Genomic DNA, 11991 nt, shown 5'->3' on the forward strand with positions numbered 1-11991 from the left:
AAGGTTTCGGCTGTCCGATGCGTGCGAACCGCAAACACGGCCGCCTTGCGACGTCCCAGAAATGAGAGGAATTGCTTCCAATGCAACCGGCGTCGACGTGGACCTGCGAACAAACCGCTAATCCCTTGCCGGATGTAAATCGATCTGGACTTGCTTTTTTGTCCTTGGGTTCACTCACAGATTCACGCTCGCCCAACGCCAAACAAACACCTCGAGCTTTATCTGTGCTCTGTCGAATGTTCGTTGCGTCTTCTCTCTTTCTCTTGGTTAGATTCAATGGCTACCGGTAGTCGTGTTTTGTTTTTCCCTTTTCCATTACCACCCACTCATCGAAAAGGAGGCAACTGTGGCGCTGGATCACCTGCAAGATGCTGTCAACTGCTGTTTGATTACTGGTTAGAGAACAACATTTCTTCCGTGCAATTTATGGGAAAGGCATCAGTTTCTCCACTCGATAATTGGTGGCGCATATGGAGCTGATGTGCCCTGACTAATGTCACATCTGACTTAACTTTGAAAAACTCTGGTATTGAACTAAAAAAACACCATAATCACGCTGCAACTTACTTAGGTTTTATATGTCGAGAAATTATTGCTCGTTTTTTGGATGTTGTTTTGAGTAGTATAGAACCAATGTCGAAATGCTTAACCAATTGCAGAGAGACAGACCGTGGCGTGGTCTTTCAATCAATCAATCTCTAAAATATTTCAACTCCGACCACAATCGTCATTGCTGGTGGGATAGCTAGGTGTGTACAATCAATCTAGTCTAGACCTTTAATGTATGGATCCAAGATTAATCTTCGTAATCAAAAAGTATAGAATATCATTGATTGGCATTGATTTTCCAGACCACAATCATTGCAGTACCACACCAGGTGACGCTCCAAAATCTTGATGGAAAAGAACGAATGATAGTTCTGCCGGAAAAACAAATATGATAGTGATACTATGTCCAATATGTATATTCTGTTGGAAATATGAACAAATTACTACGAGATTTAATCCGAATAAACAGAAAATAAATCATGACAACAATTGCAGAGATTAAATTAATCATGCGAACTAGCATAGTAGATGAACAGATCACTAGAAACATGAATTCTGTCACGATCTCGAACAAGAAGGATAGAATCACATACGGTGCAGCGGTGACAGCACCGCCGGCGTTGACGTTGTCGCCCATGTCGTCGAGGATGAGGTTGCCGAGGTCAGGAAAGAAGTCGTCGTTCGCGATGTCGCCGCTGCCAGCAGTCGCGCTCCCCAAAAACCTGATCGTCCCTCTCCCGTACAGGATCACGAGAGACGGGGTTCCGGAGGCCTGCTGTCCCTTATCTCGGTGCACGCCGAAAGGAGGGATGGAGAAGACTTGCTTGGCGGCGCAATGATCTGAAACGGTGGTGCGAAACCATACGAAGCGGCTGCGGCTAGGGTAGACGTCTGCACTTGCCTCTTTTCCGGTCAAATACCTAGGACTACCCCTATCTGTTTGGCAACTGAAGAAGGTGGATTTCCAATGCATTGAGGACAAAGCGGCCGGCAAATTGGTCACTTGGGAAGGTCAAAACATCACTACCATCGGGCGTACGACACTTGTTAGGTCGGTCATTACCTCCCAGGCAGTATTCTCCATCACGCCCCTCATCGTGCCTCAGAACTCTCTCCATAGCCTTACAAAATTGAGAGAGCTTTCCTTTGGTCCGGCTCGGAAAAGACAACATGAGCCAAATGCAAGGTCAACTAGAAGGTGTTTTGTAGACCAAAAGAATATGGTGGCCTCGGGGTGCTCGACACCAACAAGTTTGCACGTGCTTTGCGGCTCCGGTGGCTATGGTATGAATGGACTGAGCCCCGCAGATTATGGGTTGGCCTTGGGAACCCGTGCACGGAGGAGGACCTCGAGTTTTTCTATGCCTCTACGACTATCACTGCAGGGGATGGCGCCAAAACGTCTTTTTGGGGCTCCCCGTGGCTTCTTGGTCGCAAACCCAAGGATATTGCGCCACTCTTTGTTTGCGGCCTTGAGAAGAAAGAATTGGAAGGTCCGTGAGGCCCTCGCGGGGAACGCTTGGATCTTCAAGATCAATCATGACACGGACACGGTTGTCTCCATCGCCCATGTTAGGGAGTTCTTCACTCTTTGGATGCTCCTTAATGACGTCCACCTTCATGAGCAAACCGAAGATGGCGGCAACGACGGTGACTTCGCCGCGCCGAGTGTATTCTTCCTGTAGTCTAGGGCTTTGTTTTTAGTAAACTTTAAATTTTCTATGTAAAACTGTTTAAATCGCCAAAGTTTATGCCCGTTTGCCGAATAAAAAAGCCCAATGTCTTTTAAAAAAACCTTGTGGGGCGACCGTGGGGCCGGCGGCTGGGAACCCATTTGGCCCCAGGCCGATTTTATCGCCGGGTCGCCCACAGGCGGCGATTTTTCGAGCCCCCGGGGGGCCAACGGCTGGAGATGCTCTTAGTAATCAAAGTAAGAGAAATTTAACCACACGCTTTCTTGCAGAATTTACAAAAGAGAGAGTATAGTTAAGGCTTGTTTGGTTCGTAGGAAAAGTAGATCAATTTTAGCGTGAACTGTTTGAAGGGGAAGTCTACCCTTTTTAATGGGTCCGGTGAGTGCAATTTCTTTTCCTTCGAGGCGACCCGCGGTTTTTGCTTTTACTCCCCTTATATATGCTTTTTTAGTTAATTCAATGCCTTTTTTCATCGCCTTTCGGAATGAAACTTTATTTTTTAATTGGAAAGCTATGTATTCTGCAAGAATGTTAGGCTGTCTATAAGGTTCTTTAACTTTTTCGATAGAAATATTAAATTTCTGGTTACGGAGTTAATTTTCTTTTGTAGATATTTCTCTAATTCTTTGATTGCTCCTTTTTTTTCTTTAATAAAGTTGGGAATCCGGTATGGATTATGATGTGGATCATACTGATTTCTTTTTGAATTTCTATACTATGTGTAATTACTTCGGAACTTGAACCTGAGTCCATTTTTCTATTATGTGTAATTACTTCGGAACTTGAGTTTGATTCTATTTTTCTATGCGAGCCCTTTTTAGTATTCTTTTGTATACAGTTCTTGATACAATTCCTTATTTTTTACTTTAAGCAACGTTGTTTGTCCATTTGGCTAAAATGAATGGAGCAATAGAAAAGGAAAGGAAAGTTTTCTTACATCCCACTTTCAAAGGAAAACCGTTGGAATTTTACAATCTACTTAGACCTCTTTTTAAGATCATATTTTTTTCATGTGGTTTGATTTCAGTTTGACTATATGAAGTACGGGGCTGAAGTCCTTATCATCGAATAATAGCATCATAATTGTACTTTTTCATGTGGTTTGAATTCAGTTTGACTGTATGAAGTACGGGGTTGAAGTCGTTATCATTGAATAATAGCATCATAATTGTACTTTTTCATGTGGTTTGTTGGATTTTTGTGTCTCTTTTTCAATTATGTGAACCAAACACGCAAGTATACATATTTATTGTGTTTTCCGACCCGCGTGTCGCACATATATACATCTATCATATTCTTCTGCTTTTTCTTAATCTCACGTCTTTAAAACTTCGTGACACAAACAATATCTTAAATGTTTTCTAGATCTCCTTGAATAATTTTTTATACATAGATGTAGATGGGCATATATAAGTTGGACCGTGGCTCAGTTTGGCTCAAACGGACCACACTGGAGAGGACTTGGTTTGCCGGGGACCCATGCACCAACAAAGACATGGATCTTTCCACGCCCTCACAAAAGTTACCGTTGGGAATGGTCAGACAACAAGTCTTTGTAACTCGTCGTGAACCGTCGGTCGTAGGCCAAGAGACATCGCAACTACAACTTTTGCCCTTTCCAATAAGAAGGAATGGTGTGTCCAGTTGGCTATTCGCCGTGGAGCAAATCAACACTCCTAGGGGCCTCACTATGCAACGCATTTGAAAATTCCTCGTCCTCTGGTTAATTATACACATCTCAAGTACAACTACAGGTGGATCGCCTCGACACCATCAACTGGCACAATTCCTCCGAATAGTCTCAACCAACATCAACATAAATAAAAAAGATTGAAAAAAAATAACCAACCCATGTGTAAGATCTTCGTGTGGCTCATCATACAAAGTAGGGTTTGAACGCACTACCACCTCATGAAACGTAGGTGGCCAAAATTGCGGCCAGTGTCCCTTATGCACCCGTGTCGCCCCTCCTCTGTGTTTACGGCACACATGCTCTTCCAGTGTTGGTACTCCGTAAGGCCATGTCACATGATCAAAGAATTACATGGGCTGCACCAGTTTGAACCGCCCGCACGTAGGGACTTCAATGGCGTCAAAATCATGGTGAGATCATTCGCCAAGATAGGCGCAAGGTCATGGCCTGCCTAATCACGGGCATTTTGTGAGAGATTTGGAATGAGAGAAACCCACATGTGTTCGAAAGCAAATCATCACTACCTAACATCATTTGCTCGCGAATCCGAAACGAGGCAGGGCAATAGATAGCAGCGGGTGCCACCCATTTGGTTAACAACATGTGGGAAATAGTAACCTTTCCTATTGTTTGTTCTCGTCTTCAGGCATACGACCCGTGAAACCGCAAGTGTTCTTTTAATCCCGAGCTCAAATGCACATTTATGAACAGTAAAACTGAAAACAGTAGTATGTTTTTTTAAAAGATATTAAGTTTTTTTTTGTTTTTTTACAACCAACAATGCTTTGTTTTCTGCACGTGTGCATTTTTTTCATGATGAAATCACATTCATGGAGGTCTGAGCAAAAATAACAAAACATTTTTTAAATAGTCATTTTGAAGCATCATTTTTTTTGCCCAAAGCATCAAGAATTTGCAGGCATGTAGAATATTCAACAGTATTTGTTGTCAATTTGTTGACTCCAGAATTATCTAAATTTATTTACTATATTTACGACTTTCCTGTTCATGGCGGTGCATTCGAGCCGGGAGCAGAAACTCAGTGTCCCCGTGAAAACCTCCTCCTATAATTAATTATACTCCTTCCGTTCACAAATATAAGATGTTTTGAATATTACTATTTAAAATAAAATATGGACTACATATAGAATGAACAGACATCGTATTTTTCTTGAATGGAGAGAGTAATTAATTAATATGGCAAGTCTTTTACGAGTGCAACTTTTGATGAAAAAAAGAAAAAGAAAGCATAAGTTAGACGATTGACGACCATGAAAAAAGAAAAGCTAGACGATTGACCCCTTGGAATCTAGGCGGGCGCGCATACGACGAGGGCGCCCCGACACGGGCCATCTCCCCCCCTCCAATTACTCGTCTCCTCCGTCCACGCACGCAATCAGGCTAGACAAAGGAGCCGGTGCACCCAACCTATCATGCGTATCAATGAATGCCACACACGAAAAACAGAATGTCAGCTGCTAAACCAAAAAAAAAAAAAACTGGGGATCACCGGCTCGGTTTTAGGCCCCACAGCCAGAGCCAGAGCGCCGGCACGCACGGCTCCCTCCACGTGCTGTCCGCACCTAACCATCCCCACGTCGCCTCTGTCCGGTGCGACGACCCGGCCAGCGGAGCCGGAGCCCAACCACCCGCAGCACCCGGGCGCATGGCATGGCATGGCATAGCATTGACCCCGCGGGGGCGGGGCAGCGAAAGCCCGAGGCCACGACTGAAAACGACGCACGCACGGAGATATAGGGGAGCCGGGAAAATGGCCCCCAAAAATCACCGCGGGAGGGAGCACGAGCCAAACGCACCCGACCCGACCCGACCCGGCCGCCCGTGGGCGTGGGTGGTGCGTGTCGTGTGCGCGGGTTCCAGCTCACGCGCACCCCTGCCCAACTAGAGAGAGTAACCCCTCCCCAAAAAACCCAAACCGATTCCCAATTTACTCCCCACCCCACCCCCGGCAGCGGCAGCACGCTCCCCCACCCCCTTCCTCCTCCTCCCCCTCCCCCAACCCCGCCGCCCCCAATCCGGAGGAGGCAGGGAGGAAGGAAGGCCGCCGCCCGCCCGCACCGACGGGGAGTAGCAACTAGACTAGCCCCCCTCCCTCCACCCCACCCATTGCGGCTCGGCCGCGCGGCGCCGCCGTCGGGACCGCCCCCGAGATGGACGACCTCAAGCAGATCCTGGCGCGCCCGATCCAGCTGGCGGAGCAGGTGATCAAGTGGTCCGACGAGGCCTACACGTTCCGGCAGGAGTGCGTGGAGCTCAAGGCCAAGGTGGAGCGCCTCGCCGCGCTGCTCCGCCAGGCGGCCCGCGCCGACCTCTACGAGCGGCCCGCGCGCCGCATCTTCGACGACACCGAGAAGGCGCTCGACAAGGCGCTGGCGCTGGTCGACAAGTGCCGCGCGCACGGCCTCGTCCGCCGGGTCTTCACCATCATCCCGGCCGGGTCATTCAAGAAGATGGCCAACCAGCTCGACAACTCCACGGGGGACCTCTCCTGGCTGCTCCGCGTCTCCGCCTCCTCCTCCGCCGGCGCCGGCGAGGACGACTTCGACATGCACATCGGCCTGCCCCCCATCGCGCAGAACGAGCCCATCCTCTTCCTCATCTGGGAGCAGATCGCGGTGCTCTACACGGGCAACCTCGACGCCCGCGCCGACGCCGCCGCCAGCCTCGTCTCCCTCGCCCGCGACAACGACCGCTACTCCAAGCTCATCATCGAGGAGGACGGGGTGCCGCCGCTGCTCAGGCTCGTCAAGGAGGGCCGCCTCGAGGGACAGGAGAGCGCCGCGCTCGCCATCGGACTCCTCGGCCGCGACCCCGAGTGCGTCGAGCAGATGGTGCTCGCGGGCGCCTGCGCCGCCTTCGCCAAGGTGCTCAAGGACGCCCCCATGAAGGTGCAGGCCATGGTCGCATGGGCCATCTCCGAGCTCGCCGCCAACCACCCCAATTGCCAGGACGCCTTCGCCCAGCACAACGCCATCCGCCTGCTCGTCGGCCACCTCGCCTTCGAGACCGTGCAGGAGCACTCCAAGTACGCCATCACCTCCAAGTTGTCCATACATTCCGTCGTCATGGACAAAAAGAACAACAACGGCATGCCGGACTTGCTCGAGGAGCATCAGCATAACACAGAGAGGCACCCTGCTGCTGGAAATGCTTCCCAGAGCAAGAACGAGATGCACAGTTTGGTCCAGTCCACCATGGCCTCAAAGTCCAACTCCTCCAACTCCAACTCCAACTCCAATGGCGGCAGCAGCAAGGGCGGTAACGGAGGCGGTGCTATCGCGTCAAAGCAGCATAATGCATCACTGTCAGGGACAACCACAAGGGGCAGGGAGTTTGAGGACCCCGAGACAAAGGCATACATGAAGGCCAATGCCGCCAAGGCTCTGTGGCACCTCGCCAAGGGCAATGCTGCTATCTGCAAGAGCATCACCGAGTCAAGGGCTCTTCTCTGCTTTGCGGTTCTTCTGGAAAAGGGGGAAGGCGACGTGCAATACAATTCTGCGATGGCTCTCATGGAGATCTGCAGTGTCGCCGAGCAGAACTCCGACCTGCGACGCTCAGCATTTAAACCGACCTCTCCCGCCGCCCGTGCCGTTGTTGACCAGCTCCTGCGTGTTGTCGAGAAGGCCGAGTATGATGAGCTCCTGATTCCTTGCATTATCTCATTGGGCTGCCTGTCCAGAACCTTCCGTGCAACAGAGACTAGGATCATTGGGCCACTGGTGAAGCTTCTCGATGAGAGGGAAGCAGATGTCTCCAAGGAGGCAGCAATGTCCCTTACCAAGTTTGTGTGCACGGACAATTACCTGCGCGTTGACCATTCCAAAGCAATCGTCGATGCGGGTGGCGCAAAGCATCTTGTTCAGCTCGTGTATTTCAGCGAGCAGGCGGTTCAGCTGGCAGCACTCACCCTTGTATGTTACATTGCACACAATGTCCCAGACAGCGAGGAGTTGGCACAAGCTGAGATCCTCACGGTGCTCGAATGGGCCTCCAAACAAGCATACATGATGCAAGACCCGACAATCGAGAACTTGTTGCCAGAGGCGAAGATCAGGTTGGAGCTGTACCAATCCAGAGGCGCAAAGGGCTACTATTAGGTCACATGTGCTGTGGAGATGCATGGGAGAAGAATATTAACAGTGTTCTTCTTTACAATGTCCAAGTGCTGTATATACATCGAGTGGCTTCTATTCATACTCTGGCTGGACTTTTTTGATCCCAAACATGGCGAAAGTTGATTTACATCTTTGATTGGGTTCTTGGTACATGGAGGTACTTTTGTTCCAGGTGTCCTGGGGGGGCTTGTAGGCTCGCGCGTACAGAACTTGAGTTGCTTTGTGGTGGAATAGTTTTGGGAGATTAGCATCGTGTACTCTCTTTGGTCTAAATGTTGTATCATGTACATCACATTTCACTCATCTATCAGAGAAAATTTCTTAAATCCTAGAGCCTTACATTTTTCTTGCATATGACCTCATGGTTTTGTTTGACTATTTCTGCAAATTATGCTGCTCAGTTGGTGACTGTGGAAAAACTTCCTTCCAAGTTTTTCATGCTTGAGATGCAATTGAGAGGCTCTAATTGCATCGCTGTTCAACTGCAGCAGAGATTAATGTTCTAATGGATGGATGATCAATGTCCCAGGTACATGCTTCCATCTTTATAGCATATCTTTAGAATTGTTTCCTTTTCTTCCTTATGCACATATTCTCTCGGTGCTGGTCAATCTGATTTTTTGATATCCAATGCTAGGTTTGTAGCCAGTTTGATTTCTGAATCACTTATTGTTTTTTTTAAGCAAAAGAGGGGCCTCTCCCTCCGATTGCATATAAAGAAATCATATGGTCTGATTACAAACTACTACTACCCAAAAGAAAACCGCAAGAACCAACAACCAACATCCAGGACTAGGTCCATTACAAAACTGAAGGTACGATGAACTACCAGCTCACAACATGAACATAACATGATCCATGACCTACTAGCTGAAACTATAGGATCTCCATCTGTCAACCACCTATCCGAAGAACTCCCGGCCTCCACCCTTGCGACGCCCTGTAGACTTCATTTGCTAGTCACTGGACTAACTTTGCTCCCGTCTTCAGTAACCTTGTTTCTGGCTCATTTGTCTGCAAAATTGACAAATCAGCAATCCACGAAAACATCAGCCTCACAAGGATTAAAGGATTATTGATAGTTTTTCTTCCAAATGTAACGTCATGTCTACATCTCCAGATAGTCCAAAACATAGCAGCAACACCAACCAAAACAAAGTTTCTTATCATGTTTAGGAAACAATCTGATCCATCTACCCAAGCAATCAGTGAGGCAATTATGAGTAGAATCTAGATCAAAAGCACATTTCATCAGGCTCCACATCAGGCTCCACATCAACACCTAGCAGCCAAACAAGTAAAAACAAATGGTCAATAGACTCATCCTGACCACAAAAGGCGCAACCCTTATTACCATTGCAGCCCCTTTAAAGCAAATTATCTTTAGTTAAAATGCCTTTTCTAGTCACGAGCCCCATAAAGATTTGATGTTAGCTGGGACGAATCAGTTATTGATACGAGTTTTGGAGTAATTTTCCTCTAGGAAATACGTTCGATGGTCTTTTAAACTGTTTATATCTGCTTTTGCATGTCTACATGAATATACAAGTTCCTGTGCGAGCCCTATCATTGCGGATGCGATGCTGCTGAATAAATCCTGTGTGGTTGAGAAAGCCTTGCATCTTCCCATTCATGGCTCACACCCTCCTCCACATCATTTCAGGAACGGAAGGACTTCCCTGGGCTTGTGTGATTATTAGTATACAGTGCATTAACAGCGGCTTGGATCCAGAGCTTCCTGTACATCCCATCCATGCGGGTGCACTGATCTAACCGGCCGATCTTTGTAGTTTTCCTATCACCCCCCTGTTTTGTTGGGGCGCATGATCCATGTTCAGGTATGTATGGTTGAACATCGCTGTTGTCATTTTTGGTGCATCGATCCATCCCGTCCGGATCTGGGTCAGGTCATGTCGATCAGGTCCCCTTCTGTTTCCTGCCAACGACTCCATTTTCAGCAGCAGCAGCGGCAGCTGTGCAACAGCCAGCAACTGAATTTTGCTGGTGGTGTGATGGGTCACCATGTGGAGGTGGAGCTCCTTTTCCCCGTGGTCCGCTTGTACTCCTAGCGTATTTATTTAGCTGAAGGACCATGTTTTTCTTTTTTGAAAAGTCTAAAGGAGAATGCTTCCTGGGTGTGGTGGTTTCAGTCTCTGCCTGTCAAAGCCTGCGTTGTCACTCAAGGGTGGTATCATATCATATGTGCAGATGGGAATGTGAGCGTCGCGGTTGCGAAGGGGAACGAGTCCCTCTTATCTTGCGGATTAGTGGTTGGTGCGTGATGATGGATTGCTTGGTTGGCTGGGCTTGGTCCTTGCTGTGTTGGTTAATTGAGCTGGTGGTTTGAGGTTGTCTGCGTCTCTGATTGTTCAGTGACTTGCTGGGCTGGGTGCAGGCTGGGAAAAGAAAAGGTCGACGTGCCTACAACGATCGATCGGATCCCTACTACTTTTTCTTTCATGAAAACGAAGCAAAAGACTTGAGTCGCAACCGTTATCGACATCACCAGTTGCCTCCGAATAGGCAACTTTGACTTCACCGTAGATCATTATCCCTTCATCATCGAAGCCAACCCGCAAACACCGTAGATCTCCATTATCCCTCCATCATCGAAGCCAACCCGCAAACAGCCGCATAGAAGCCACAACGACGCATGCCAACACGCGCGAGCAACTGACAACTCTGACTTTGACGATGAGCATTGCAGAGGAAATATGCAGGACTTGCGCCGACCATGCCCTTCACAACGGACCATCGAGTGCCTGTCAACGTCACGACCTCAGCTCCTCCGCCACAGCTATGACTTCAAAGGAACCAAGCAACCCACAGAAGAGCACCTTGGACACGCGGGGAAGAACTGACTACCGAAGTCCACACCGCGATCAAGCTCCTCTTGACGCCATCATCATTGCCAGAACAGAAACCAACGCCCCGCCTCAGCAAACCATGCAACTAAGATGCTGCCATCCATCGGTCTTCCAGGCATGGCTAGCTCCGAGACAATCACCCAAGAAAGAGAAAAACACAAAGACGCCTCCATCTTCGATCCAGTGGGTCAAAGGTTTCCCTCGAGAGCCAAAGCCGTGGGGAGGAGCACAACTCCATGACAACGCTTTCAAGAAAGGTCACGACACACACGAACGCCGCCGTTGTCGGCTCCGATGAAGACCAGAGTAGGGATTTCTCCCGAAGATGCGTCGACCACCTGCCGCCATCGACTGTTGCCCATCAACCACCACCCCTACATAGAGCAACCTTACTCTGGCCGCATGATCGCTCGATCCTCGGCCCAGAACAATGCGAGGTCCGGGTTAGCACGCACCCATTTCAGCACCACGTTCGATGTTGCGAAGCCGAACATCACGTCACGTTGCTCCTCCTCGGATGCTGCCTTGTTGGTGCCGTCCTGGTGTGCCAGGACGAGGCGTCGCCGCCATGTCCGAGATAGTAGAGGAGGCGGCCGCGCGGGTCAGCGATCGCCGGGGCGGAGACCTCCTCCTCCTTCACGGCAACCGCACGCCACCTCCTTGTCGTGCCCGAAACGGTGCGGCGGGGCCACCGGCTCTGTCTTGATGTGACGCCGTTGCGGGGGCGTTGACTCCTCCTTGACATGGTGGCGGGGCGGGGACGCCGCCTCCTCCGAAAACATGTTTTAGAGCACCTGCATCCATGCCCCTCTTATCTAGCTATCCATTCTCCGCATCAAGATTCGTGCAAGTATATTTCTTTTTTTTGTTTCACTCATATAGAACATGTCTGGAAGTTCAAATCTTTGCAGAACATCAAATCTTTCTAACTAGAATCTAGGATAAAACTTTTAGATTTTTTGGTCCAACATAAATATACAAAATAAGTTTTTTTATTAAAAAAAGATCTTATTTTTAGTATTTATGTTGGATCAAAAATTCTAAAAGTA

At 48.7% G+C, this 11991-nt stretch overlaps 1 protein-coding gene across 1 annotated transcript; it reads left to right on the forward strand.

The window, feature by feature from the left end:
- Positions 1–5886: 5886 nt before the first annotated feature.
- On the forward strand, positions 5887–8401 carry LOC125510241. Its single transcript, XM_048675366.1, has one exon. The coding sequence runs from the start codon at positions 6108–6110 to the stop codon at positions 8055–8057; it is 1950 nt and encodes a 649-aa protein (XP_048531323.1). The 5' UTR covers positions 5887–6107; the 3' UTR covers positions 8058–8401.
- Positions 8402–11991: the final 3590 nt, after the last annotated feature.

This window comes from Triticum urartu, chromosome 5 (assembly GCF_003073215.2).
Source record: "Triticum urartu cultivar G1812 chromosome 5, Tu2.1, whole genome shotgun sequence".
Taxonomy (NCBI): domain Eukaryota; kingdom Viridiplantae; phylum Streptophyta; class Magnoliopsida; order Poales; family Poaceae; genus Triticum; species Triticum urartu.